Below are 27,713 nucleotides of genomic sequence, written 5' to 3'. Positions count from 1 at the left end.
GGGCAGTTGCAATTATTTGTCTGTAACAGAGTTGCCTCTTTTTGTGATTTTTATTGAGTGTGAGATAATATTTGATGTTCTTTTTACGCGTCCTCCAGGTACTGCAATTGGGTTATTACCTGGGAATCTTATCTTTCCTTTAAAATGAAAATTTTTAGCTCTCATAGATGATAAGAAAGTCCATGAATCCTAAAATCTCAAACATGTCAGAAGAACTTACTATTTTTTAATAGCATGATTTTTAAGCAACACTTAATATTTCAGGAAACCTGACTCAGGATTTTTATATGCCTAGGATTAGTATTACTGACACTATTGGCCTGATTTTTTTTTCTATTTGTGGCCCAAATGCTGAGGTTTTATGGTTCCCATTGCAATCAGGTGCATTTGCTCCTCACAAATTGTGAAAATGAAGTCCCAAGGGCTTCCTAGTATAAGTGTGTGAGAGTGTATGTATAAATAATAGCATTTCATTAGAGGTGCTATAATGTCACTTTCAAGTAATGAGTTTCATTTCAAATACTGGGGGTTTTTTGGTGCAAAAGTTCCTATTTTATGCTCAGATTGACAGTGGTTTTTAGGAAATTCTGGTAAATTGACAATAACATTTTCCAAAAAAAAAAAAAAAGTACTGAGGCAGCAGTTTATTACATTTTTGTTAACTGAGTTGCTATCAGTTAGGCAACATTTTGTGTCTAATGCCAGGTCAGAATAACCAGGGCGAAGTCATCCTAATCTGTGGTAGAACCAAATGCCAGGAAGCAACTACAAATACATCTGGCAACATGAAGTAAAGGATTGTATTTCTTTTAATTTGTTTAATTGGCCGCAGGGAAAGTTAATGGCATGTTAAAATGTGCTATTTAAGAAAGTTACCATGATCCTTGCAAGCAATCTGCCTGCAATTACCTTTACTCAATATAAAAAATCAGTACGGTTGCAAAAAGAGATGTGTTTGCATTAACTGATAACAATTTGAAAATTCAGCGAAATACAGCCCAACAGTAACCACGTGTTCCTGATTGCATTTCTATAAAAGTCTAGAAGGCCCAGGAGAATTTCATTCACCTTCACTATGAGGGGAATCACATTAGCACTAGTACTCACCCTAGTGGGTAAGTTTACTTTTCCCTTTTCCGTTAACCTTTCCTGACTTTTTATAAGTGAATCAACAATTGAATTTAAAGTACATTTCTATTAGTCATGTGTCCATTTGATTTCTTTTTACAGGGTGCCAGAAATATGACATTGGTAAGTCTATATTTTGTTTAATAAATTTCATCTTGTGCCTTTTTGGCAGTGATTATTAAATAGAACGTCTTCAGAACTGTCAGTGAAAACGTATGTTTGTCTTGCTTCCCACAGACCCCAACTTTAGTAAAAGCAAAACCTGTGTGTACAACTATGAAGGCCTTATTATGCATGGACTGCAAGAAAGAGGTTTGGCGAAGGCTGGGCTACGAATAACCAGCAAACTAGAGATTAGTTCATTAACAGATAATACTTACCTCCTCAAGGTATGCACCTGTTTTCAAGAACAGCATTGGCTAGCAAATTAGACTTAAGTAGCTGTACTTTGTTTTAGGCAGCTGCAGGAAAATATCAGTGCAGACTTTTTAAAGAGCTTTGTAGATTTAGAAGATTACTTGAGTTACAGGGAAAGTTTTCCAGAGTGACTTGTCTTTTTCAGGGTACCTTGATGTTTTGGATGCTGAGCTTGAAACTCCTCACTAGGCTGCGATATTGAGAGAGTAGATGCCTGCCACCCCCAAAAAAGGACAACAAAAATTAGTCATTTTTAGCATATTGGCTTACAACACAAGGGGCCTGATCCTACTCCTTGGGATTTTGATCCTGCAGTTATCCATGATCCAAATGCCTACAGATGCCACTAGAAGCAAGACCTAAATCTAAATATAATAATAAAAATGAAGATCGGTATAATAGTTAACTTACAGTTAAATGGCTAACATAGGAGCTGTCCATGTAGAGCTTACTTTGCAGGTTTGAAAAAAATGAAAATACCAAAAAGCAATATCTAAATTGATTCAATATGTGTGCAAATCAATAGCGTATCTGTAGAGAGAGAAGTGAAACCTTGCCCCACTGAAGTCAATAATAAAATTCCCATCAACAGAATTTAACCCTTAATAAATTAATTCATTAATGCATTTTAAGGGAGGGTTTACAGAGGTGCTGACTGTGCAGTAGCCTGATACTACTGCACAGTAGCGTCATGTGGCAAAAACTGCCAAGATGCTACTGTGCAGTGGTATTAGGCTATTGCGTCACTTAAAAGACATTTGCCGGCACTACTGCGCAGTAATTCCAGTTACTGTGCATTTATTTAGTACTTGCTTATACAATGCACAGTATTTGCTTATACAAGTACTAAATAAATACACAGTAACCACTGTGCAGTAGTGCCTGATGTAGACATGCCCAAGATAAACTTGAATAATTCATAAAATTTGGTGAAGTTTAACAAGACTGTTTTGGCCATTTTTTTAATGTTGGAAAAGTTGAAAAATTTCAACGTTTTCCTCAGAACCAACATTCCGATTCAAAATTTAGCTCCCGTTAATCTTAATTAATTCTCAGTTATTTTATTGATTAATATTATTTATGTTGGCTTTATTATTGTACTAATTAGGTGATAATTATTAATTGTTTCAATTGACCTGAAGCAGTATTTTTTTTTGGTTTTTCATTTTGGTTGGCATACTGCAAAATGATACAGTTCTAGCAGAGAGGGAGTCTAATTCATTTAATTCATAGTTTCAATATACTTAACTATTTTCATATTATCACTTATTTATTTACAAACTGAACTTAATGCTGTATTCTATAACTTTATCCTTAGTTTTTAGACACAGGGAGTATAATTTTCATAACCCCTGAAAATGCTGGGTAGGAAGTATTGGAAGGAAAATGTTCAATTATTTTCTGGGTTTTTAAAAAATTCTCAGCTCTGTTTATTCAATGCTCAGGCAAAGGTCATGTTCCTGTTGGGAACTCAACAGGAACATTACTGTACTTAGGAAAGTACTGATGAAATACTGTCCTAAAATTATTTTCCTTTTGTATAGTGCAATTATACATGATGTAAAAATAAAAATCTACCCTAGCTTTTATTTCAAATTCAGATTTAAATATGATATAAATAAGTTAAGAAATATTTTTAAGAGGTAATATAAATGTTCTTAGCTGTCCTCTTATGATAGAACATACTCTGTGAGCTTGAGTCAAGGGATTTGTACTGGTCTTACATCAGTGCAAGAGAAAAAGAAGGAAATTAGGTTCTGTAAGTATATCTCCATCTAAGCCTATGTTCAGAATAGACTGTATGTACCTATGTTACTTGTTTTCCTGGTTACATTATATATACCACACATCCTTTAACAACTATTTTTATTCCCAGAATTGGGACACATGTGTGTTTATAAATTTTGTTTACAGGTCCGATCGCCACAGCTGGAGGAATACAATGGAATCTGGCCGAGAGATCCATTCACTCGATCTTCCAGACTCACCCAGATGATCACTTTATGTTTGAGCCGGCCCTTTACATTTGAATACTACAGTGGACGGATTGGCAATGTTTATGCCCCAGAAGATTGCCCTGTCTTGTGTATTAACATAATGAGAGGGATTCTGAACATGATGCATATTACCATCAAGAAGTCACAAAATGTGTATGACTTACAAGAGGTTTGTTTCTTTGCCAGTTTGTTTCAAGAAGCTAACACAATTTTGTTTGAAATGTTTTTTATTCAGTTATAACAAGGGTGACCAACATGAGGCACGAGTGCCACAAGTGGTACAGGCAGCCTCTATTTGTGGTGCATGGCAGACTGGGGAGCGGTCAGGTGCGTGGTATCAGGTACAGCACGGTGCAAAAAGCAAAGCAGAAGATGGGTCAGGGAAGGAGATTGGAATAGCACTTGGGGAGCGTACAGGACTGATTTGTGGCACTTCTGCCAAAAAAGGTTGCCCCCCCTGATTTAGAATCTTGTTTCATATATCAGTCAACAAGCACAGTCAGTCAGTCACATTTATTTGCATGAAAGAAATAAGCCAGGTACGAAAATTAGTGTTTTTGCTAGATATCCCAATAAATTAACTTTATAATTTATTGCGTCTTATATAATTATCAGATCTAGAGATGTGTTTATTGCTCATGATCCTCAATTAGCTTTATTTGATTTAATCTATTAGTGTTCATTGGACTGACCGTGTTGATTAGCTTATTACTTTCTAACCTATAGCTCTTACTCATTTGAGTTTTCCTAGTTATTTTAGTGGGATCAGTCAGGTGAATAACACAAGCAAAATTTAACAGCCCCTCAAGAAATGGCTTTTTTATATTCTTAGTAATTTTACTTTTCATTTAGATTTTTATTTTAGTGGAAATCTCTTATTCTCATTCAAAGGAGACTTGTTATGAGTAAGAAGCCTAATTATTCTCTATCATCTCTGTAGGCTGGAATTGAAGGCATCTGCCACACAAGGTATGTCATCCAGGAAGACAGGAAGAATAACAGAGTCTCTATTACTAAAACCAAAGACCTAAGCAATTGCCAGGATAAAGTGATGAAGAACATTGGGATGTCTTACATCCGTCCTTTTCCTTCTTTTCCAGTGGTATGCATACTATGTATAGGTTTTCTATGGAACTAGGTAAAATAGTTTATTCCCATTCACTAGATGAGTCTCTTTAAATTTATAGAAAGAAAAGATCGTAAAAGGAACTGCTGCATTCACCTACAAATTGAAATATGCAGAACGTGGTGCCCTGATCACAGAAGCTATGTCCCAGCAGGTGTATCAGATCTCCCCATTCAATGAACCTGCTGGTGTTGCTGTTACGGAAGTAAGGTAGGCCTGAGCAGCTAAAAAGAAAATTTAAGGCCACTTAGTTCAATCCTTCCTGCAGCTTAAATAAATGGAAGTTAACTTCAATGGCAGCTGGGTAAAGTTGCAGATGTTCATAATATGGGGGGAAGAAGTTCCCTAAAAAGGTTTGGGAATGTTGGGTTAATAACTATTTTGTTATATTAAAATTGAACTTTTAATTTCAATGCGCTACTGTGCATTGTATTTTAAATGAGAAGGAAGGAGAATAAACAGTTGTTTCTTAAACCCCTCAGAATGTAACATTTCAAAAGTGATTCCACTGGGTACTACTTTATAGCAGTGACATGGGGAGTCAAAGTAAATGTGATACGTCCACATATATTATCTGGTAAAAGAAATAAAACAATTTTGCACAACGTATTAGGATCACAGTGGTCAACTAGTTCAGTCCTTTGTAAAATTCAGGGTGTGCTTCTCCTAAGTCGTTCCTTACAGATACTTCTCCAGGCTTTCCTTGAAAGCCTCCAAAGAAGGAGTTTCCACAGCTTCTGTGGGCACTTTGTTCCATTCTTCTACTGTTCTTACAATAAGGATTTTTTTTCTGCAATTTAATTTAAATTTGCTTTTTCTCAGTTTAAACCTACTGCTTTGTGTCTTGCTCTCTGTGGCTACTGTTGTTCCCCTTTTATGGTAGTGCTGGAAACTGCCATTGTGTTCTCCCTTATTTTCCTTTTCTCCCAACAACAAACACCCAGTTCTCTCAACCTTTCCTACTCGGGCTTATATTCCAGTCTTCATCATCTTTGCTGTTTACCTTTGAATCCTCTTTAGTTTCTACAACCTTCATCAAATTTGGGGCCCAGAACTGTGCACACATAATTCAACTGAAACCTAGCTACCAACAAGCTAGAGTGGCAATCATAGGTTCAGTTTTTCTTGCCTTCAGGAATAACAGTTCAGTATTTATTTCATTGTAGATAACCGTTATCCTCTCATAATATTATGTCCCATTGATAAGGCCTTTACTTTAACAAAATTTCCTTGCTGCACCAGGAAAAAAAGATAAGATGTTAAAACAGTATCACTGTACAAATCGAAGCAGATGGATGCAGTTGCACAGTTTATTTCTTAGATGTACACACCAATTTCTCTTTATTTCATTTTAGACAAGAACTGAGCTTAATTGAAGTGAGAAGTGAACAAGTGAGCCCCCCTGAAGTTCAGCTGCAAAATAGTGGAAGCCTTCGTTATGATTTCCCACCAGTACTACCACAGATGCCAATTCAACTAATTAAGATGAGAAACCCTGAGCAACGGGTATAGAAGTCTTAACTTTTATTTTACTAATAATAAAGCTAAGAAAAGATCAGAATATTTTTATGCGCTCTAAATAAATGAACATAGTACATTCTCTCTGTCTTCTGGTTTGTCACAGATAGTGGAAACTTTGCAACACATAGTCCAGTACAACCAGCAGGACTTCCACTCAGATGTCGCATACAGGTTTTTAGAGCTCATCCAGCTGTCTCGGGTAGCAACTGTGGATAACTTTGACTCTCTTTGGAAGCAATTTTCAGACAGACCTCGCTACAGGTAGTTGATTGACTTTGTCATGCCCAATCACCATTTTTTGTTCAAGGAGCACTAAAAGCTCATTTTAAGGATATTTTGCAGGCGATGGTTGCTGAGTGCAATTTCTGCAGCAGGCACTGTGGATACAGTGAAGTTCATTAAAGCAAGACTTCGCAGTGATGACCTTAACTACATCGAGACACTTCTGACTGTTTCTGTTACCCTCCATTTAATAAAAGCTGATGAGCATATAATGCCCGTAGCAGCAGTAAGTACAATTTATGAGATATTTTCTGAGCAAATACTGATGATGACTGAGGACAGCTAGTGTTCATAGAATATGTTACAGATTAGGTTCTCTTCTCACACTGGTATTTTGTATCAGGATAACTCTATTAATACCCATAGCTACTACCTGTGTAAGAGGAGGAATGGAAAAGACATATTTGTTCTGCAGACTTTAAAAACCTGAGTTTCATTTTCTCAGATCACACATTTTTTTTTCTTTTGCCAGCAAGTCAAAGTCCACTTTTATCTGTTAATTCTAAACAGTAATGGTGATGGACATGTCATATTATTTTAATAGCTTTTTAAGCATTACAATTTCCAATACAGAGTAATTACATAACATTCCTAGACCTAGGACTATTATGATAGAATTGCAGGTAAAAATACTATCTAGTTGGAAGCATCAAGATTTTTACTGCACTGTTAGTACAAATATTTATTTAAAGAAATCTAGCAGGATTTCTTATGTCAATATTCCTATTTTGAATATGACACAGCATGTGAAGTCAAAATGACTCGCTAATACAATGAACAACTGCAGGCTCCTCCAGCTAAATTAATCTCTAGATCGGCTTCTGTTTGTAACTCTTTCATTTGTTAGGTCAGATTCTTAGCTGATAGGAATCATCATAGTGCTATTTAAGTGAGATCTGATTCAAGTTTGTGTATTAAATGTTTCCTGGCTTGATTTATTTGATTGAGAAGGAATGATGATCATTCTTAAAACACTTCCCTAGGAGAATCTCAATAATTGTCCTGGTCTGACTGACAATATGAATGTACTTTAAACATTAATTTAAAGAAATGTCCCTCTCCCTTCTCCAGGATCTAGTGACCACTTCCCGAATTCAGAGAAATCCCATGCTTCGCAAGTTTGCTTACATGGCATACAGTTCCCTGGTAAACAGATATTGTTCCATGTCTTCATCTTGCCCTAATGAAGTCCTTCAGGTAAGTAGTTTTAATTTCAGATATTAAAAAAAAATAAGGATAACAATGCAGTAGGATCTGATCATTTTTCCTTAGTAAATGCTGACAAGATCCATGATAATAAAATTAATTTAAATAGTATATATTCCTTTTGTACGCTCCCTTAGTAGCCAATTTTACCTTTATCTTTGGCATAACTCATTTATGTAAAGTAAGTTCTGAGAGAGTCATCACTGAGTAATGTTTACAGTTTCAGTTCCATTATAGTAATTTTTATAGGACTTTCTGTATGAAAATAAGAAAGTACTGAATTGTGCTTTGTTTTCAGCCCCTCCATGACCTCGCTGCTGAGGCGCTCAGCAGGGGCCGTGAGGAAGATATGACTTTGGCTTTGAAAGCCATTGGCAATGCAGGAGTACCAGCCAGCATCAAGCGCATCCTCAAATTCCTGCCTGTGTTTTCATCTAGTGCTTCTGATATCCCAGTCTATGTTCAGGTTGATGCTGTGATGGCCTTAAGGAAAATAGTCCAGAAGGACTTCAAACAAGTAAGTTTATGAAGGAGATTGAGAGCGTGAATTTCTTGAGAGCAAGTAATTACTTCCTTCTATGATCAAGTGAACGATTTAGTGGATGCCAGTAAAATAATGAATGTGATATGCTTCTACTTTAACAACTTTTGACATTGTCTCTTATTACATTAGTAAGCTAAGGTTAATATGGTCTAGAGGGTGGCCAACGTGAGGCATGCATGCCACAAGTGGCACAGGCAGCCTCTATGTGTGGCATACAGGAGATTGGGCAGGGAGCAGTCAGCACAGCTGCAGATATGGCCTGGAGCAGGAAGCAGAGCAACAAACAGATCAGCGAGTACAGGGCAGGGGAAAGATGGCAGAGGAGCAGATTGGACAGGAAAAGTGGATTGGAGTGGCACTTAGCGAGGGTGTGGGACTTAATTTGTAGCATACCTCCCAAAAAGGTTGACCCCCACTGTCTAGTTCAAAGTACTTATAGGGCAGATATATAATGGATAGGACCGTCATTCTCAAAGAGTGGTTCTCAATGGCTTGATGTCTAGCTGGGGAAGATTTATAATGGGTAGGACTATTATTCTCAAAGAGTAGTTTTCAATGGCTTGACATTTATCTGGGAAGTGTCAAGTGGGGTTCCCCTGGAGTCTGTCCTGGGGCTAGTGTTTAATATCTTCCTTAATGACTTGGAGGATGGGTTTGAGTACACACTTAGTAAATCTGCAGATGATTGCAAGATGGGTAGAGTTGCAGAGACCTGGTAGAGTCGGATTAGGATTCAGAATAACCTTGATAAACTGGAGCAATCTAAATAGAATTAAATGATCTAATTGAATAAAATGTAATAAGAGCAAATTTAGAAGTATTGCACTTGGGATGGAACAGCCAAACATATATCAGAGACTGACTCATTAGGCTGCAGTACTGAAGAAAAAGACCTAGGGGTTATAGTGGACTGCAAGCTGAATATGAGTCACCAGTGTGCTGCTGTTGCAAAAAGCCTGTAGCGTACTGGATTTTACTAAAAGGATAGTCATCTGCAAGTTGAGGGAAGTGATTCTTCCACTCTTCAGCACTGGTGAGAGCAACAAAATGTGTAGCGGTCTAGGTAAAATGACTTAAAGAAAAGGTTGGAGAAATGGATTATTTAGTCTGGCGAAGAGAAGCTGAGAGGATTTGAGAACAGTCTTCAAATATCTGAAGGGTGGTTATAAAGAGAATGGAAATAGACTATGCTCTGTTGTCGTGGGGGACAGGACACGAAGTAGTGATCTTAAAACTGCAACAAGGGGAATTTAGGCTGCATATTAGGAAGAGGAGCTTTCTTAGGGTGGCTAAACACTGGAACAGATTATCTGTTTTTAAGAGGATGTTAGACAAATACTCTGTTGAGATGATTTAGATTGTATAGACCAGTGGGGGCCAACTTTTTTGGCAGGAGTGCCAATCTTATCTCTTTCCCCTGCCTAAGCTGTTGCTTTGCTCTCTCTTCCCTGCCCATCACTTGCTCTGCTCTAGTCCCTGACCTATCTGCCACAGTTCTCTCTGTTCCTTTCTGGATCTGCCATGGGGCATGGCTATGCCTGCCACTTGGGCACACATGCCACTAGTTGGCCACCCCTGGTTTAGACAGATCTCTTCCAGACTTTTTTTTGTGATTCTCATTAGAATCAATGGATTTATTATAGATAAATAACATATTATCACTGGTCTGTTATTTGTTAAAGTGATCTGAATGATAGTGAATGCAGTGGATCAAGTTTACCAAGCCAAGGGAGTTACTCCCAAGATGAATATTTGTCTTATTACACATGGCTTTTTCCTAGGATCTGCAAATTGTGACCCAACACTTTTGTTTCATCTTTGTGCATCAGCTCCTGCAGTACAAAGAAATTATGCTTAACACTCTAGTTTCCTTTCATTATCAGTGCATGTTTTTTCATATAAATAAACCAAAAAACTTGAAGGGAGACTATGTACCTTAGCTATTGATAGTCACACATGGAATCCTATTTTCTCTCTCCAGGGGCTAGACATTCTCATCCGGCTCTTTATGGACCGTTCACTTTCTCCTGAAGTACGAATGATAGCCTGTGTTACCATCTTTGAAGCTAGACCTGCTCTTCCTCTGATAACAACCATGGCTAATATGATGCTGAGCGAGACCAATTTGCAAGTGGCCAGCTTTTTATATTCGCACATGAAGGCTTTGTCAAAAAGCAGGACACCGTATCTGTACAATATGTAAGTAGAGAAGTAAATCCATCTCTTTTCTGTGTGGAATGTTTTCTTTGACATTCTCATAAGTGAGAATTGTATGAAATGAACCCCTGTGCAGTGGTGAAGGTTAGCATATTGCTGTATATTGTTCTCTCTCCCTTTCCTTTTTTTTTTCAGATCGTCTGCTTGTAACATTGCCCTTAAGCTACTGAGCCCTAAACTTGATAGACTGAGTTATCGTTACAGCAAGGTTGTGTGTGCTAGTGCTTACTTTGGTGAGTAAAAGAACTTTAATTTATTGGGAGTTTCCATCATCAGAACACCATTTTCCAGTCTTTTGGAAAAATAATGTAAACCATTCTGAATTCCAGCTTAGACTATTTCCCAGAGGGTCCTTTCTTTCCAGAGTTATTAATTGTTTCTATAAGATAATCTGCAAAGTTATGCTTATTTCTTGTTTCTGAAGAACACATTGGTCTTTATAAATAATTTAACAAACTCCCTAATTTTCTGATATGTCTTTTGCTACAGTGAAGTGCACTTTTGAATATTCACGTTTGATCACATGGTAATTATGGCATCCCTGCATTTGTTAGTATGAAATTGTCCCAAGTTCTGTGAAGACTTGTACCTTTGAGTATCTCATTGAATTGAATGGGACACTCACTTATATAAAAATACTTTAACAGTCGTTTTTACCTACATTCTATAAACCATAATGACAGTATCCTCTACAGCTTGATCAGTAGAACAATAAAATGATGTCTGTCTTGGTTTTGTTTACTATAGGTGAATATAGGGCTGGTGCCATTGGAAATGTCTACCTTATGAACAGTCCAAAAACAATGTTTCCATCATCTATAATCTCCAATTTGGAGGTACACTATGATGGTGCAATTGCTGATTTGCTAGAGGTAAATATATTTAAGCCAATAAAAGAACAATTAAAGTTTATGGTGCTTGTTCTGTTTCTTCACTCGGTATGTTTTCACTGTATCACTCTACTTGCTTGTGAACAATGTTGTTCTTTTGTTAGGTTGGCATCCGAGCGGAAGGTCTCATGGATATTGTAAGGAAAAAGAACATTCCATTTGCTGAATATTCCACGTACAAAAAGATAAAGGAACTTGGGAAGACAGTATGTGTTCTCATTCTTTATATTTATCTATTGTCAATTATTATATTTTCCAAGTGCAGAAGGCGGCACCAGCCTCTTCCCAGTGTGGGAGCTGAGATGGGCTAGACAGAAAATTGGGATGCAGTTGTGCTATACATTTTCTGGCCAAACATACTTATTCATTTTTTTAATAATACTCACTTAAGGCTCTGTGCCTCTGCAGGCTGTGGGCAGGAGCAGGGTGGGCTCAGCTGCACAGGGCAGGTGACAGTGGCCCAAGGAGGTGGTGGGGGGCTTGTACAGTGCAGTAGAGGGGTGGCTATCGGGGGCTATGGGGCGGGGGCTAAGGTGAATCTTGGGGTGACTATAGCCCCCCAGGACCTCCTCTAGCTCTGCCCCTGAGGCTTAGTAAGGGGCTCAGGGCCAGTTAAACACTCCCTTGACAGGTAGATTAACTTCTGCAGTCAGCCTAAGCGTCTTCAGTAATGAGATCCACAGAGGGATGAATAGGAAGGGACGGATTCTCCTGTAATGTACGGAGTAGTTTCAGCAGCCTTGCGTTGTGTCCTTCTTTCCCAAACACCATGTATATGGCTGCACAAGGGGCACTTTTAGAATTGGGCTCCATAGCACACAGGTGGTGTCCAGCTCCTGCTTGGTCTCCCCAGTTCTGCTTTCCCTCCTTACACTAGCTTTGCTTTCAAAAAGAGCTCCTCGTTCTCCAGATAAAGGTTGCCTTGTTACTGTTATCTTAAATGTGGATGATGCAGAGGGTGAGGAGATGACCTATGCACCAGACTGAATATTACCCTATCAGCATACACAGCACTATAGGAAGCCACATGTGGACATTTGAATTGTGTGGAACTCTGAAAAGCCACACTAGTACAGAAAATGGCCAAATATGGTTTAGTCAGTAGGAACTTGTTGCCCTTCATAGGGTTTGTTTGCAAAGTATTATATTCAGTGACTGTTTCTTTGTGTCCTAGCTGCTGGGATGGAAGGAGCTGCCTCCAGAAAACCCTTTATTATCAGCCTACGTCAAATTATTTGGCCAAGAGTTGGCCTTTACTAACATCAATAAGAATCTCCTGGAGCAGGCTGCAAAGGTATCAGCAAACCCTAGTTTTGTCTGAAATATGTGAAGAGATTGTCTACTTTTTCCTAATCTGTGTTGTATCTGTTCCATTCTAGACTCTTAGGGAACCAACAGATAGGCAAGCAGTGGTGAAGAAAATAATTCAACAAATCCGAAATGGCATTGCAGGCCAATGGACTCAGCCAGTGTTCTCAGGAGAAATTCGACACATTATTCCTACCAGTGTCGGTCTACCTTTGGAATATGCCTTATATAGTACTGCTCTGGCACGTGCTGCAGTAAATGGTGAGCTTTGCTTTATAAGAGTTGCTATATGGGATCAGAGCAAGGGGAAAGGTATATAAGTAGAGAATGAGCAGGCATGAACAGGATTTATTGCCTGTTTAGCAAGACAGATATTGAAGATTGTCCCACTGTCAGATGCAATTATCAGTGGTATTAAAGGATTGAGAAATAGACATAGTTCCATTTTAGGGCAGGCCATGTTTGAATGTGGCCTGGGGAAAATGGCTGTTAATGACTGTAAAATTATGCAAGGGAGTTTTAAATTAGACACTTTTACTTAACTATCTCCTATGCTGCCACAATGAATTTCACAAGGTGGTTACACAGTAGCTGAGAAGATGTTTCCTTTTGTTATGAACTTGGTTGGTGTTCTCATCATTGAATGACTGGTCTGTCTTGTTCTGGATGATGAAAAAGTGTAAAAGAACCAGATATTTGGGTAACATTAAATTTAAATGTTTAGGATGAGTCTGTCCTCATCACCCACCCCATTATGCTTTTCTTCTTGGGGCTAAATAATATTAATTTTCTTAATAAATAATATTAAGTTTCTTTCTAAATAATCTTAATAATCTAAATTCACGGTAGATAAATCCTTGGGCTTATCCATTTTACACTGGTTACATACAGTTCTAAGTCTAGTGACTTTGAGGGAGCTGCTTCTGAGGCTAGAATCAGAACCTATCTTCTAGCAGTGTGCATCAGCTTATGATTATCAACCTGCCACATACTTACAATTTTACATGGTTTCTACACATTGAAATGATTTAGCAATCACCAACTTTCTCACTGCTTCCTTGCCAGATCATGGATAAAGATATTAATTAAGCTAAGTCCTAGGACATATATCCCTCTGGTTGCCAACTATTAATTCCTGTATGAGGAGTAGCTGTTCATAAGAAGTTTTAATGTCTTTTTAAATAGCCAGTTTTTCATTCAGAGCATGTCTCTACCATGGTTTTATTTTTATTAATAATCTGTCATAAGAACTTTTGTCTGTTCTCAGATCTCTCATTTATTTATCTTTTAATGTTTCCTGTCTTTCATAGTCAATGTAAAGATGTCCCCTGGTGATTTTAGGCCTTCACAGTGGACTGAATCTAGCATGCAAATCCGTGCTGATATCACCCCTAGGTAAGGAAGCTGTTTAGCTTTTTATGGCTTTGAGCTCTGTGGAGGCCTTTGTGAAAAAGAAATGCTATTTCTTAAAGATATGTGCTACCTGCTTGCTTATATATGGCTACTTCACTCTGTTTCAGTTTATATGCTCAAGCAGTGGCAGTGATGGGAACCAATACAGAGTATTTCCAATCAGCTATTGAAATTCAGGCCAAATTGCAAGCAAGAGCTCCAGTGAAATTTGACGCCACGTTGGACATGAAAGAGAAAAATTTTAAGTTTGAAACAGCTCCGTGCCGTGAGGAGACTGAGATAATAACTGGCAGGTACGGTTATATTTCCTTAAAATTCTTTCTATAGCATTGTGGAACCTTCTAAAATACTAAGCAATACAATTGTCTCTCATGATTTTGGATACGTGTAACTCAGAGTTACATTGTAGCTCTTTATGAACATCCACCTTAAACATCCAGTTATGCAATATAACACATTTAGGGGGAAGGAGGGGTTGTAACATGGCATAACATTTACAAAAAATAAAGAGCGTCGAAACCATTTAGAAGCTTGATTCCTATTTGGATACTCAGAAGCCTCTCAGGTTTTATCTATGGTCTTTACTCGAACCTACAGTAACACAAATAATTGATGTTTGCATAGGAATTGAATGATTTTCTTCTTTGACTGAAAAATACATTTATATTTAGTTGTCTGTTGTTCTGGTGTTCAAAACTGCACAATTCTAATTTACGGATCAGTACAGGCACATGGTCTAGTTAATCTAAAAGATCTTTTATGCCATTTTCAAACATTATCTCATGAATATTCCGACAGACATGAAGCTTTTGCTGTATCAAGAAATATAGGAGAACCAGGTGCAGAAAAGAAGATACCAGTTCTTCCTGAAAATGCTGTAAAAAATATCTTGGAGGAGCCATTCAAATCATCAGAAAGAACTTCAAAAGAAGCCTCCTGGACGGTAACTAATTCTTTTTTAGATATCTATATTTACTCTACATACAGTAAATGTGGCTATATTTGTGCTTCTTGCCTGTGAAAATTCTTCTTGTGTACTGATATGCATGTACTCTGCTGTTCAATGCAGCAGAGAGGTGTATCTGATATCCCAGCTAAGAAATATTTCTATGGTTCTGAAGAGGATCTTCACCACAGTACAGGAAGAAGAACACGTGCACAAGCCATTTGCATCAAGATGTCTCGTTTTGGTTGCCAGCTCTGCTTTTACAGAAAAACACGAGATGCCACTTTCATGAAAAATACATATCTGTACAAATTTATTGGAGTACATAATGGCCAACTTGTTATGAAACCAGGTACTGTATAGAACACATAATTTTCTGTCTCTCCTTCTTGGTACAGCTGAGGCATTATATCCCCTAATGCGCGTGTCTTGTGTCTAGTCCGTACAGATGCTGCCATTGACAGAATCCAGCTAGAGATTCAGGCAGGATCCAGAGCAGCTTCCAAAGTAATCCAGTTGGTAACACCAGAGTCAGAGGAGGAGGAGGAGGAGGACTTTTCTCCAGATGATGAGATTCAAACTAAGCTGAAGAAGATCCTAGGAATTGAAAGTGTGTTCAGGGTAATTGATTTTCAGACTGATTTTCACTCAGAAGCAGTGGTTTTAAAATATGTTACAGAAAATTAGCATGGATAATCAAGGACAGGTTTAGTTAGGTCCATACGGTTTCAAATGAGAAATCAGTAAGCAGTTATCCAGGGCCTGAGTGGAATGTAAGTGGTGCACAGCGCTGGTCCTGGCCTGCTGCAGAGACATGAATTGTAGCTGAAAGAAACAGGCGTGGTTTTTCTGTCCCTCTGCATGTTGTTTGGTATTCGCACAATAAAGTTGCATTTCCCTGAAACAAAAGGACAATAGAGTAGCTTGGAATCCAATGAGAATTTACCGAGTAAGACATAGAAAGGATTTCTTGTGAAGTACCCCCTCATTAGCATCATTCTTGAAACTCTCCTTGCAGGTTGGAAATAGAACTCACCGCCATAAGAAGCAGAAGAAACAAAAGATCCAGACCACAGACCTCCAGGCAGAAACCAGCGCTAAGCACAGATCTCTTTCATCCTCTTCCCCCTTTACTGCCACTTCTTCTTCCTCTTCTGCTGCTGGTGGGAAGATCAAAAATAAAGAGGAGGGTGGCACAGCCCGGCAATCAAAGAACAAAGATGCAAAAAGAAGAAAAAGCAGTAGTGCCACCAGCAGCCAAGACAGCAGTGATAGCAGCAGCAGCAGCAGTGGTGTGACAGGGTCACCTGGCAGCAGGCATCTATCAAGACAAGGTACTAAGAGTCCAAACAGTAAGAGCAGCAGCAGCAGCAGCAGCAAAGATAGCAGCAGCAGCAGCAGCGATAGCAGCAGCAGTAGCAGCAGCAGCAAAAGTAGCAGCAGCAGTGGTGTGGCAGGGCCACATGGAAGCAAGCATCTCTCAAGACAGCGTACTAAAAGTCCAAACAGTAAGAGCAGCAGCGACAGCAGCAGCAGCAGCAGCAGCAGTGACAGCAGCAGCAGCAGCAGCAGCAGTGACAGCAGCAGCAGCAGTGACAGCAGCAGCAGTGACAGCAGCAGCAGCAGCAGCAGCAGCAGTGACAGCAGCAGCAGCAGCAGTGACAGCAGTGGGAGCAGCAGCAGCAGTAGTGAGAGCAGGGATTCTAAAGTTCAGGTAATGAGCTCACATGGCTCAATAGAAGGGGTGGTGGTGGTGGTGGTGATGAGTGTGACTTACATTACTAACATCAGGTGGCTTTGCATTGAAAATCAGAAAATTAGGAATTAATACAACAGAACACAGTGGTAAGATACTGCCTAATCTGCAGTAAGGGCCCATCTTCAATACGCAGCCACCACTTTAAAGCCCCTCCAGAGGTTCCACTACTTTGAACACTTGTTAAAGACCACCTGGGCAACCACATTTTGCTGGTTTACCAGTAATATCTAGTAGGCATGGAATTTTTGAAATTATGTTCCTGAAATATTTATTTCCACTGTTGTTTTTGAAGTATAAGGCTTTTAAAATGTCCTGCTTCTGACTTTCCTCCCTTCCCCCAAAGGGGCTTCCAGAGATCTATCAGTATCGCTTCAAGTCGGCACGCTGGCAGAAGGTAAGTATTCTCTGCTTATGGATTTGCTGATGGGATTTGCCCCAGCACAGGCAGAGCAAAAACCCAATGGACTTTGTTTAGAAATGACTGCCCTTTTCTTACAGTGTTTATAGAGCCTACATATATAATTGTATTCCACAAAAAAAAATAGAAGGATTAAGGTCCATATTCTCCCATGCCTTGCATCTCATGAAGTCATTTCTGCCTGTGTAAAATGGGTGCAGAACTCTACTGGAGTGGAGGGCAAGGTGCAAGGCTACACTAATCTCATGTGAAGTATCTGCCATCAAAAGTTCACATAATGTGACAGGCCTGACAAAGGTGCCCTTGACAGCTGTTGACAATTTACACTAGCAATAGCTATAACCTGGTAAATAAAGCATGATAAACATCTAGAAAAAGATGTATCCTAGGGACCTCGTGTATCAAGACACACACACACACACACACACTAGCAGTTAGCAGGAAGGTAACATGAGTTAATGAGAAATGGGTGTGTTATGAGATCAAGTTCCAAATTCCCAAAAAGAAATGTACTACATCAGGGATATCTGACAGGTGGCCTGTGGCCCCTGAGGGGTTAATGTGCAGCCCCTCAGCTTCTGTGCGCCACTCCCCCTTTCACGCCTCCTTCACTTCTGCTGCTGTTGCCAGAGTCCCATGGACTCCTGCTTCTGATGCATGGCCTCACCCCTGGGTGCACCCTGTGGAGTTGAGGGATCCCATGGCTGGAGAGCTTGGAGGGACCTGGTGTGGTGTCTGAGCTGGTGTATTACATTGCAAGGCAGGGGGCCAGAGTGGCTGAGGGAGGTGCAGCATGATGCATTCACCCATCCAGGAGTCCATGCAGTACAGTGGGGGAGTTCACATGGTGCAACATGTGACCCAGGGGTGTGTGTACCATCAGTGTGTAGCTGGGGGTACTGTGGCTTTCAGCCGCTCAGAAGTTGGACAGCCCTGTATGAGGTCAGTGCTGCTCCCACATTAAGTGGAGATGTTGTGTTGCAGTTGTTTTTGGTGTTTTAATTCTTTGCCATGATCACAGCCATTAAAGCAGAGGCACTATCTGAATCCGAATGCACTGTGTAAATGTCCTCAAAAAGAGAAAGCAAAAATAAATGTTATTTAGAACCTAAATCTGAAAAGCCTTGGCACGTGAATAACTTAGGCATGCAATAACACCATTAAAATCTACAAACATGAGATTTTTGGTTTGTTTAGGTGAGTAAAATCTACCTGAGCAATCAAGGATTGGCAGGCTATATACAAAAAACATCACAAAAAAACTGAAATATCTTGAAATAATTCAGCCACTCAGTCTTGGGATAAAAGTTTATTGAAAATAAATACTTAATTAGAACCTCCTGGAAATCAATAGAAGATTGTTACAGAGGGTATTTTACAGGGTCATTTAGAAAAACTTTATTCAATTGCTCTGTTCAGGATGGTTTGTTTTCCTATTTGCAGTACCCGAAGAAGACCATTCCAGGTGGCAGCACTAGCAACAGCAGCTCTTCCAGTTCTTCTACAATGGAAGACACCTCCAAAGCAGCTTCCCAGGTCAGTCTCTTAGTCTTCTAGAAACACAGTGTATGGATACCTGAGACTGGCAGAGTTGTATGGATTTGCAATTATTGCACAGCTGGTATAATGGGAAAGGAAAAATAGAGTGAACGAGTTAGTATAATGACAGGGCCAGGGTGAAGATTTTTGTGCAAGAAACCTTCCTTCCCTTACATTGCACAGATGTCAAAGTGTCTCTTTTTACAGTCTAAGCCAGAGATTTGAAGCACCCTGCACTGGACTTGAGGAATTCTTCACTAAACTCAATGCTCCCATCCATAGCTTTTGGGAATTGAGTGGCACCCAATTTCAAAAACTAATTTATAGATTACAGTGTTTGCTTCCTTTCAGAGGAGCCTGGCAGTAAGGATGGGGAATCATCCAGGCTGAGAGAAGTCTGAGACGGTGCTTATCTTGTAGTTTATCTTCTTATCTCCCCATGTCTCTCATCTCTCATCTCCCATCAGAAGATCTGGCATCACCCTGATTGAGAATCACTGGTCCAGGCCTTGGGACTATTTGTTCCTATATCCTTTGAGTAGCAAAGCTACAAAAAAAGATGGATCATGATCTCTGTGCCTGGAGCAACATCAGAGAACTTGTGCATGCCTGAGGTGCAGCCTTCCAACTGTGGGCTCTTCCAGAGGTGTTGGAGGTGGACTGTGGCATAAATCCTTTAATCTAGAAGCCCCTCAGTTCCTTGTGCCTCATGTAATTTGAATGTATGCCTTATGGCTGTATAGTCATTTGCAGTAGATCATCTCAAAATAACCTGCACATTATTTACTAATGTTTTAAATAATGGCTTGGGGCTACTTAAATACAGCATTGATTATTACCGTTTATTAGGATTAATCTGCTGAGGTTAATATTGGTATTTGTTTTGTGGCAGCACCTAGGACCAGGATCTCATTGGACTAGGTGCTCGTCAAACAAAAAACAAGAAAGTGGTCCCTGTACCCCAAAAGCTTGCAACAGCCTTCTAAAATAAGAAATAGAAAGACAGAGGGAAACACAGAAACAGCTGGGCTCCAAAGCTCAGTGCTGAATATTACCAATAGATAATATATATAACATATACTCATTTAACATAGCCAGAGATCTTTCCCCCTGTCCATTTACAGGAAAATGAACTTATTCTAATTCTGTGTTCTAAATCCTACAGCCCTTACTCAATCCTCACTCTGTTAGAACTGCCATTGATAACAAATGGGGTTTTAGCAAAGAATGACCAGTTTTGCTCATTGTGTGCATGTGTGTGTGTGTGTGTGTGTGTGTGTAGATGCATGTACCTATTTATGTTACACACACACGTATACATGTGTGCGCACACACAAATACATATACTTACATACAACTTCATTTAAGATTTAAATAACATTTCTATAATGATTTCTTAATAATAATGTGGCATATTTTTCTGCCCACTTTTTTTTTAGCTTAAATTCTTGGGAGACAAAACATCACCAGTACTGGCTGTTATTCTTCGTGCTGTCCAAAATGATAAAAAGCTGGCAGGCTTCCAGCTTGTGGTGTACTCAGATTGGTACTCTAGCAGACCCAGGATACAAGTATTTGTGTCAAACATCACAGAATCAGGCAGATGGAAACTCTGTGCTGATGCTTCAGTCATCAGTTCTCACAAAGCAGCAGTAAGTCTCAAAATGTTACACAGCTACATACATATCCAAACAATCTTCAGTGTGCCTAAAAAAAATGTTTGCTTTTCTCTTCCTCATAGGCTTATCTGAAATGGGGCAAGGATTGTCGGGACTACAAAATTTCTACAGAGATTGTAACTGGTCAGTTTGCTGATCACCCAGCTGTACAGATGAAACTGGAGTGGCCTAAAGTTCCTTCAAGAGTCAAGGCAATTGCACAATGGTAAGTTGCCAGTCATCTCCAGTATTGTATTGTACAGCTTCTGCAGTGTTTAAGACCAGATTCTGTGCTCCATAGAGATATTGTTCAGTAAAGCAGGGGGCAAGGTTGGAACTTGTCAGGGATCCCATTTGGCATTACTGCTATTCCAGATGACTTTACACTGCTCTGGGCTCTGATGCAGGTTAGAGCAGCCTGTGGACTGTTCTCATTTACAGACTAGTTGTCAGTGTCCCTTAAAGGACCATGTGGTGGCTAACACTGATGTAACAGCATAGTATGGACATACACCTTCCCCTTTGCATCCTTGTCCCTATCTATATCTCTCCAACCCCGGTGTCTGCTAACCTGAGGCTGAGTGCATGTGCGGAAGGCATCTGAGATGTTTTCATTAGCTGTGCTCTAATTAATAGGTCAGCTCTGCCAGAAGAATTGTCAGCTGCCTGCATCATGTGCTTCCTGTCCATAGGGAATATCTGACTATCTGTAGTCTGTGTAGACCTTCCAACTGACCCGTGTTTTTTCCTTTTTAAGGTTTTACACATTCATCCCAGGAACTGCATATATGTTAGGTTTCTCAGAAAAAACAGACAAAAATCCTTCTCAGCAGGCCAAGATGACTGTGGCTTTAACTTCTCCAAGGACTTGTGATGTTGTCATCAAATTGCCTGACGTAAATATAAAGTATAATCCTTGCAATCACGTAGCTCACCTGACAGAACGCTTGGCTAGATATTTACTTTTAAATTAGACCTAGGCCAAATCTGCAAAAAAAAAAAAAAAAAAAAAGGATTTGAAAAAATTAGTTGAGGAGTAGACCATTGAACTGATCTATGGTTATTTGTGACCCTTTTATTTGCTTTCCAAGAATATACATACATTGACATTTTGTTCACAGAAAATAAATTTCTATGAATATTCATGCTAAATATATTTTGCATGTGTAATTGCTCCAAAAGTGTTTGGCCAGCCATCTTAGAAATTCCTTCTGATTTTGGAAGTAATCCATTCAGAAAGCAAAAATAATCTCTTATACCTTAGTTGAATAGTGACTGCATATTGTAAGCGCATAGTAAAAGCAGTAGTCACAGTGAGTAGCTAATGGGCGGTGGATAGGCTGAATTATTTTCACAGAAATTGTTTCGCAGCCTGTCTACAAATAATGTAGAGAGAAAGAGACTGAAATAACCAATAGCTTATTTACTGTCAATAACTCTCCCAACTCTGTTTTTAGTTCGTTTTCTTATTCCTTTTCAGATAATCATTTATGACAGAGCAGTCAGGCTCCCAGTGCCCCTCCCTCTCGGTCCAAGCATACCATCTTCAGAAGTGCAGTCTCCTTCCTGGAATGTGTTTGCTGCAGCACCATTTGCAATCCTTGAGACTCTTAAAGGTCAGCAGTTAATCAGCTTCTGAGGCGGGAGCTGCGACAATCTTGCTTGCTAATTCATGTTTTCTGAGATTTACATGGGATTATTTTTCTCTCATTAAGAAATAACTAAGCCTCCACAGCAATGTTAAATCCTTTCAAGTTGGAGGGAATCCACTGTATATTCTAAAGAAATCCCATAATTTAAAACTTTCCAAAGAACTACTCACATTAAAGTGCATGATGCTATTGTTTCAGATCCAGTAGATTGGCTGAAGTCAAGACAGACTTCCATGGAAATACAGGACTCAGCTTTGAATCTATTTTTGGAAAATCTGACCAGATAGCCTTTTAATTGCCAAAAATCTAATTTTTGCTAAGGTGTGAGGCTATATTTTTTTCATACCTATAATGGAGATAGTGGGTACTGAAAACTCAAAATCCCTATAGAAAAATATGTGTTGCCTCACTCATATTGCATTATGGATTTTAAAATAAGACATGGCATTAAAATAGATCTCCCTTATGGAAAGGAAAATATTCACTTGTTTTGGGACTTTTTTTTTACCAGCTCATTGTTCAGTTTCTGACAACAACATCACAACTTTCAATGGAGTTGAATTTAACTACTCAATGCCTGCAAACTGCTACCACATCTTGGCTCAGGATTGTAGCCCAGAACTGAAATTCCTGGTGATGATAAAGAACCCAGAAGAGTCTGACCTGAAAGAAATGAATATCAAGCTTGGTCATCAGTAAGTACTTCTTAGCCTGATGTTGATAATGTAAAGCTACTGTCTCATCCAGATGTAAGAGAGGCTTAGGTGGAATCATTATGTAGATGAATCTCAAACCCAAGTAGCATGAGTGTTTCCCTTAATTACCTCACATTTATACTGTATAACATACATAGGAAAATCGAGTATAATATTAGCCTATATCGAAGTATGTATAATATAGGTATATATTATAAGTATCTGGGATGTGTTTATAATGATGAAATATTGAAGCATATGATAATGCAAACAATCAGTGCTGTTTAGTGAGAGACCATATTTTGTATACAGAGTGTTCATGGACATGATCAGAATAGGATATAAATTAATTCTCTTTCTTTTAAAAGTGAACTGGACATGTATCCTGAAAGTGGGATTATCAAACTCAGGGTCAATGGTGTTGAAACCCCGGTAGCAAACATCTCATATACAACTGACTCTGGTAGGTGATACCATGCACATTTTATTCCATTTTTACATTGTGTTGGGAAACAGAGGAGAAGAGAAATACTTCAGTAGAGGTATTTCCATTAGCTTAGCCATGACATTGCATGAAGTACATTCTTTTGTTTTCACACTTAGGACCAGTGAAGATTTCAGAATACATCTTTGCATAGCAGCATTTATAAACACAGGGCTTTAAATAGCTACAAAAATATATGGGAATTAGATTAACTATTAAAAGGCTTCATTATTTTTCTGAGAAATAAATAGTAACAAATGAATGAAGACAATATGACTATTAGGATTATTGAGTTAAGATGGTGTGTCCTTTTAGTTCATACTGACTCTTACCTTCCATACATGCAAACACGAAGCTATTTTATAGTATATTTTGTTTCTCTAACAGAAAAAAAAAATAAAGATGAACAAAGCATTTTTACATCATTATAAAATTCTGGTATATTTTATAACTTCCTTCTTTGAAGAAAGTTCACTTGTATTTCTTTATTACAGGTGCTTCTGTAACAGTCAACAGTGAGGAGGAAGGAATATCACTTGTAGCCCCAGACTATGGCATTGATAAATTATATTTTGATGGACATGAATTCAAGGTATGTATCTCTCCTCTGTTAGTGATTTTATGTTTACAAAATACCGTGGAAAGTTTATAAAATTCCACAATTTGATAAATTAGAATCTGTACTGACCAATCATATTACAAGATTATTGTAGCTAAATAAAGTCATTTATTGATGAAGTCACCAAGCTTGCCCTCAGAATACAGAAATCACACTTAGTCAAAATAAATGGAACGTTTGCATAGGTGTAAGAGTCTTAGTTACCAAAGCTAACTTCAAAATCATGATAAAAAACCTCTAGTTAGCATAGCATCCTGTTCTTAATATAATACTTCTAATCTAATAATATTAAAATGCTTCACAGACATCAGTCAGTACCATAAGTCTCACAGGTGATAGCATAGTTACAAAGAGAAGTCAGAAACCTGAATACCAGAAAATTGGATCCTTGTTCTATATTTATCTATATGTGTGTGCATGTGTGTGTGTGTGTATGTGCAGAAGCACATTATATTTTATAAATTCTAATAGAAAAGCTGTCTAAATGGTCCTGTCTAGGAGTTGCTAATTTAACTATTATAAAAACATCCATCAGACAAAATATTAAGCATTAATCAATAAACTAGACACAGGGATTTTTCTAAAGGGGCATAGTGTACCAAACTATGTAAGATGCCTTGAAAATGATGGGAAAATTATTATTACAGAAAATGAATACATATGATGGTCTTTAGAAATAAATATCATGACTTTACATTGCATTTCATTTCCCCCTGAATTTATATCAGGAAACCACTCTAACAAAGTTCTATTCTATTGACATTATCTCTTAAATATGAACTTGAATTAACATTTGTGGTTTTTTTTAACAAAGGTTCAAGTTGCTTTATGGATGGCTGGAAAAATATGCGGTATTTGTGGAAAATATGATGCAGAGAATGAAGAGGAATATCGGACACCAAGTGGATCCATAGCTAAAGATTCAGTGAGCTTTGCTCACTCCTGGATTCTGTCAGAAGACCGTTGTGATGGCAGTATGTATCCAATAAATATATTGTGCTATTTACTAGAGTTGGTCAGAAAATTGAATTTCTATCTTGCAGGAAGTTCTGAGCTTTTTAAAAAAGAATGTGTCCCAAATTGTTACAAGAAACTGACATTTCAAAATAATTTTGGAGACTAAAACTTCCATAATATTTTGATACAGAAACGTTAAATAGGCCTCACAGATGTGTTTTGTTTAGATAGTTGAACCATATACAATATTGGCATCAGTAATATCAATATCAATGCTATTCATATCAAGATCATTAAATTTAAAAAGTTACAAAAAATTAGAAGCTGAAACAAGAGAAAAATATCAGAACCAAAACAAATGAAGGCAGGCAAAATGAAAGAAGAAATAAAATGCCCTATTTCATTTGTTTCAAAACATTTCCACTGAAAATTTTGTTGAAGTTGACAAATTCCCACAAGCTGTTTCACTTTCAACAAATCTGTATCTTCTAGTGGAAATATCAGTATTTCATTAATGCTTTTCCAACCAATGTTAATCACAATTAGTAACAATTAAATGTTTTGGATCAATGAGATATATCTTTAGTCTCTGTCAAGGCATGATTTATACTAGCTTCATTAACTTTAAGCCCATAAGCAGTGTGACAAGCAACTTTTTTTTATTTTAAGCACCTGAGTAAAGTGTTTTGGTGAATTATGGCCCTAGAAATTTAGTCCTGTCAGATTGATGTGCCAGCATAAGTAATGCAGTCTGTGTGTGTGTGTGTGTGTGTGCGCGCGCGCGCATAATTTGCTACATATACTGTAATCATATCATCCCATCATTGAAATGTAAGGAATAGGCAACTTTTATTTGCTTACTAACTTTCTCTTCCTTATGTTCTTATTTGCCTTTGTAATGAAGATTTGACACTCTAATTACCCACTATAAGACTTCTATTTAACATACACTTACGGAGAGTCAGGACTAGGTTGAGGTCCAATAACAGACTATTTTGATCACTGTAAATCAAACCTATTTGATTAAGCAACAGGGAGTGTATCTTTATACATCAATTCATGCATAAGCAGCCTCATTTAATTAGAATGACCAGGATATTTGTACCATTCTGTATTGATTATTGTATTTAGGCACAACCTGATTTTTTTTCTACTGAAGACTGGGCTCTGTTGTCTATTAAACTCAGGTTTTACACTAACTCAGTGAGCCAATTTATCCCTTTTAATGTTAATTAAGAATGATATCCAGTTGCATTTCTTCATATTCATCAGAAGTAACTCAAAATTCCATCTGAAATCAGCTTCCTATATCCATATGCACATCAGATTTACTAAAGCCAAAGAAAGTAGTCAGTGATAGTGCTTTACATATGATTTAAATATAGTCTTAGGTGGACCAGTTCATTTGGTATTTGTGAAATATCACTATCAAGTGGGAAGTTTGAAGAAATTTTGAGTGTTTTACACAAGTATTTTTTCTTTTTTTGCAGCTTGTAAACTACAGCGTTCACTTGTGAAACTTGAAAAAACAATTAGACTTGAGGGAGAGAACTCAAAATGCTATTCAACTGAGCATGTGCTGCAATGTGTGAAAGGGTGCACACCAACTGAGACTACCCCAGTCACAGTTGGCTTCCACTGTGTCCCAGCTGGTAAGTCAACAAGAATCCTTAGGTATAGAAACTTCCCTAATATTCAGCACTGTAGACTGTGATTCAACTTGGTCCCAGGCGTAAGCGTTGATTTCAGTAGGACTTCTTGTATGCTTGAAGTTACACAAGTGTGTCAGTACTTTAGCAAGCAGGGCCCTTAATTTCTAATACAGACTGTCTGAGACTTTCTTTAGTGGAAGACAAAATGCTGATTTGGTTTTATAACATTCTTCATGGGAATGACATTTAAAACACATAGCTAAGTGGGTATTCCATGTCATCTAGTTTTTATCAGTTTCTGTCTCTGGACCCAGTACTGCTTCCACTGAAATTATTAGTGTTTTGTCAGTGATGGAGCAGGTATAAACTGGCCTTCAAAATAGCAAGTGAGATTTCAGGAATATTGGGATGTACAGGGTAATTTTCTTTTAGTTTTTAATTTGACATGGCTAAAAAAACTTAAGTGATTTAAACTGAAGTATTGTAAGTGAAAATTATAAACATTGGGCATTTTTAATTGTTGATTGATTGGATTTGGGTTTCTTGTGATGCCTACTTTACCTTCCACTTAGAGGAAATGTGCATGACGATGAGAAGTCAGGTGCAGTGTATTAGTGAATACGGTCTGATGCATATAAAATTACTCTCTCTCTAATTCTGTTTATCATCCTTTTTACTTAATTTCAAGATTCAGTTTCCAACCTGCTTGAAGGACAGATGAAGTTTGACCAGAAGTCTGAGGATACAGAGGAGGTAGTTGAAGCCCATACCGCATGTTCATGCAGGGACCTTCACTGTTAGTTATAAGGCTACATTTCAGCATATGCAAAAGTTTGAGTGTTTATTTTTATTCTATGACGCCAGAAAATTCATCCTAGGCAAGCATAGAGTTGTTAATTTAAGTGTTTAAAGTCCTACTGAATCTTCTTAAAGAAAGCTGATCTAAAGAAATGTTCAACATTATCATTGTAAAACTGTTCTGAAAATTCATAAACATCTGATTTCCTAATAAATTTTTGCATTCAAAAAGAAATGCTGGTTTCTTTATTTCACCGTACATAGACAAATTAAGAGGTCTGTTCTGCTTCTTGTTACACACTTCCACCATTCTGAGTAACTCTGCCCCTTACTGCAGCATACCAAGTGTCTCATTCTGCTGTCAGATCAGCATGAACCAAGAGCATCTTAACAGAAGTCAATGAGGTACATCAGTGTGAAACCAGAATGAGTGAGGGCAGAATTACATCCAACAACTCCTGTACCTTTCATGTGACATCCATGTCAG

The 27,713-nt window shown here is 38.2% G+C and overlaps 1 protein-coding gene across 2 annotated transcripts; it reads left to right on the top strand.

Moving 5' to 3' along the window:
• Positions 1 to 1,066: 1,066 nt before the first annotated feature.
• Positions 1,067 to 27,454, top strand: LOC102562757 (vitellogenin-2). Of its 2 annotated transcripts, none has more exons than XM_059728004.1 (35): positions 1,067 to 1,115; positions 1,231 to 1,251; positions 1,366 to 1,517; positions 3,460 to 3,711; positions 4,483 to 4,644; positions 4,730 to 4,878; positions 6,024 to 6,174; positions 6,293 to 6,450; positions 6,532 to 6,697; positions 7,543 to 7,668; positions 7,976 to 8,194; positions 10,203 to 10,420; positions 10,574 to 10,671; positions 11,186 to 11,310; positions 11,433 to 11,534; positions 12,503 to 12,622; positions 12,708 to 12,897; positions 13,947 to 14,031; positions 14,157 to 14,342; positions 14,848 to 14,992; positions 15,122 to 15,347; positions 15,435 to 15,616; positions 16,014 to 16,709; positions 17,098 to 17,148; positions 18,616 to 18,708; positions 20,151 to 20,363; positions 20,453 to 20,595; positions 21,127 to 21,265; positions 21,850 to 21,985; positions 22,533 to 22,716; positions 23,085 to 23,179; positions 23,695 to 23,792; positions 24,634 to 24,793; positions 26,267 to 26,428; positions 27,117 to 27,454. In XM_059728004.1, exons 1-35 carry the CDS (start codon positions 1,076 to 1,078, stop codon positions 27,227 to 27,229), a joined length of 5,556 nt encoding a protein of 1,851 aa, XP_059583987.1. In that variant the 5' UTR covers positions 1,067 to 1,075; the 3' UTR covers positions 27,230 to 27,454. The 2 variants fall into 2 exon arrangements, with proteins under 2 accessions (XP_059583987.1, XP_059583986.1); XM_059728003.1 differs by having other exon boundaries at positions 15,119 to 15,347.
• The last annotated feature ends 259 nt before the right edge of the window (positions 27,455 to 27,713 follow it).

This window comes from Alligator mississippiensis, chromosome 5, assembly GCF_030867095.1.
Source record: "Alligator mississippiensis isolate rAllMis1 chromosome 5, rAllMis1, whole genome shotgun sequence".
In the NCBI taxonomy this organism is placed as follows: Eukaryota; Metazoa; Chordata; order Crocodylia; family Alligatoridae; genus Alligator; species Alligator mississippiensis.
Note: the sequence above shows the minus strand (reverse complement) of the source record. Positions and strands in the feature narration are given on the sequence as shown.

Excerpts from the sequence above, each read along its gene's own strand:
- LOC102562757 (XM_059728003.1), top strand. The coding sequence starts at position 1,076 with ATGAGGGGAATCACATTAGCACTAGTACTCACCCTAGTGG. Across the intron at positions 6,698-7,542 it reads ATATAATGCCCGTAGCAGCA|GATCTAGTGACCACTTCCCG; the intron begins GTAAGTACAATT and ends TCCCTTCTCCAG. Across the intron at positions 22,717-23,084 it reads AATATCAAGCTTGGTCATCA|TGAACTGGACATGTATCCTG; the intron begins GTAAGTACTTCT and ends TTCTTTTAAAAG.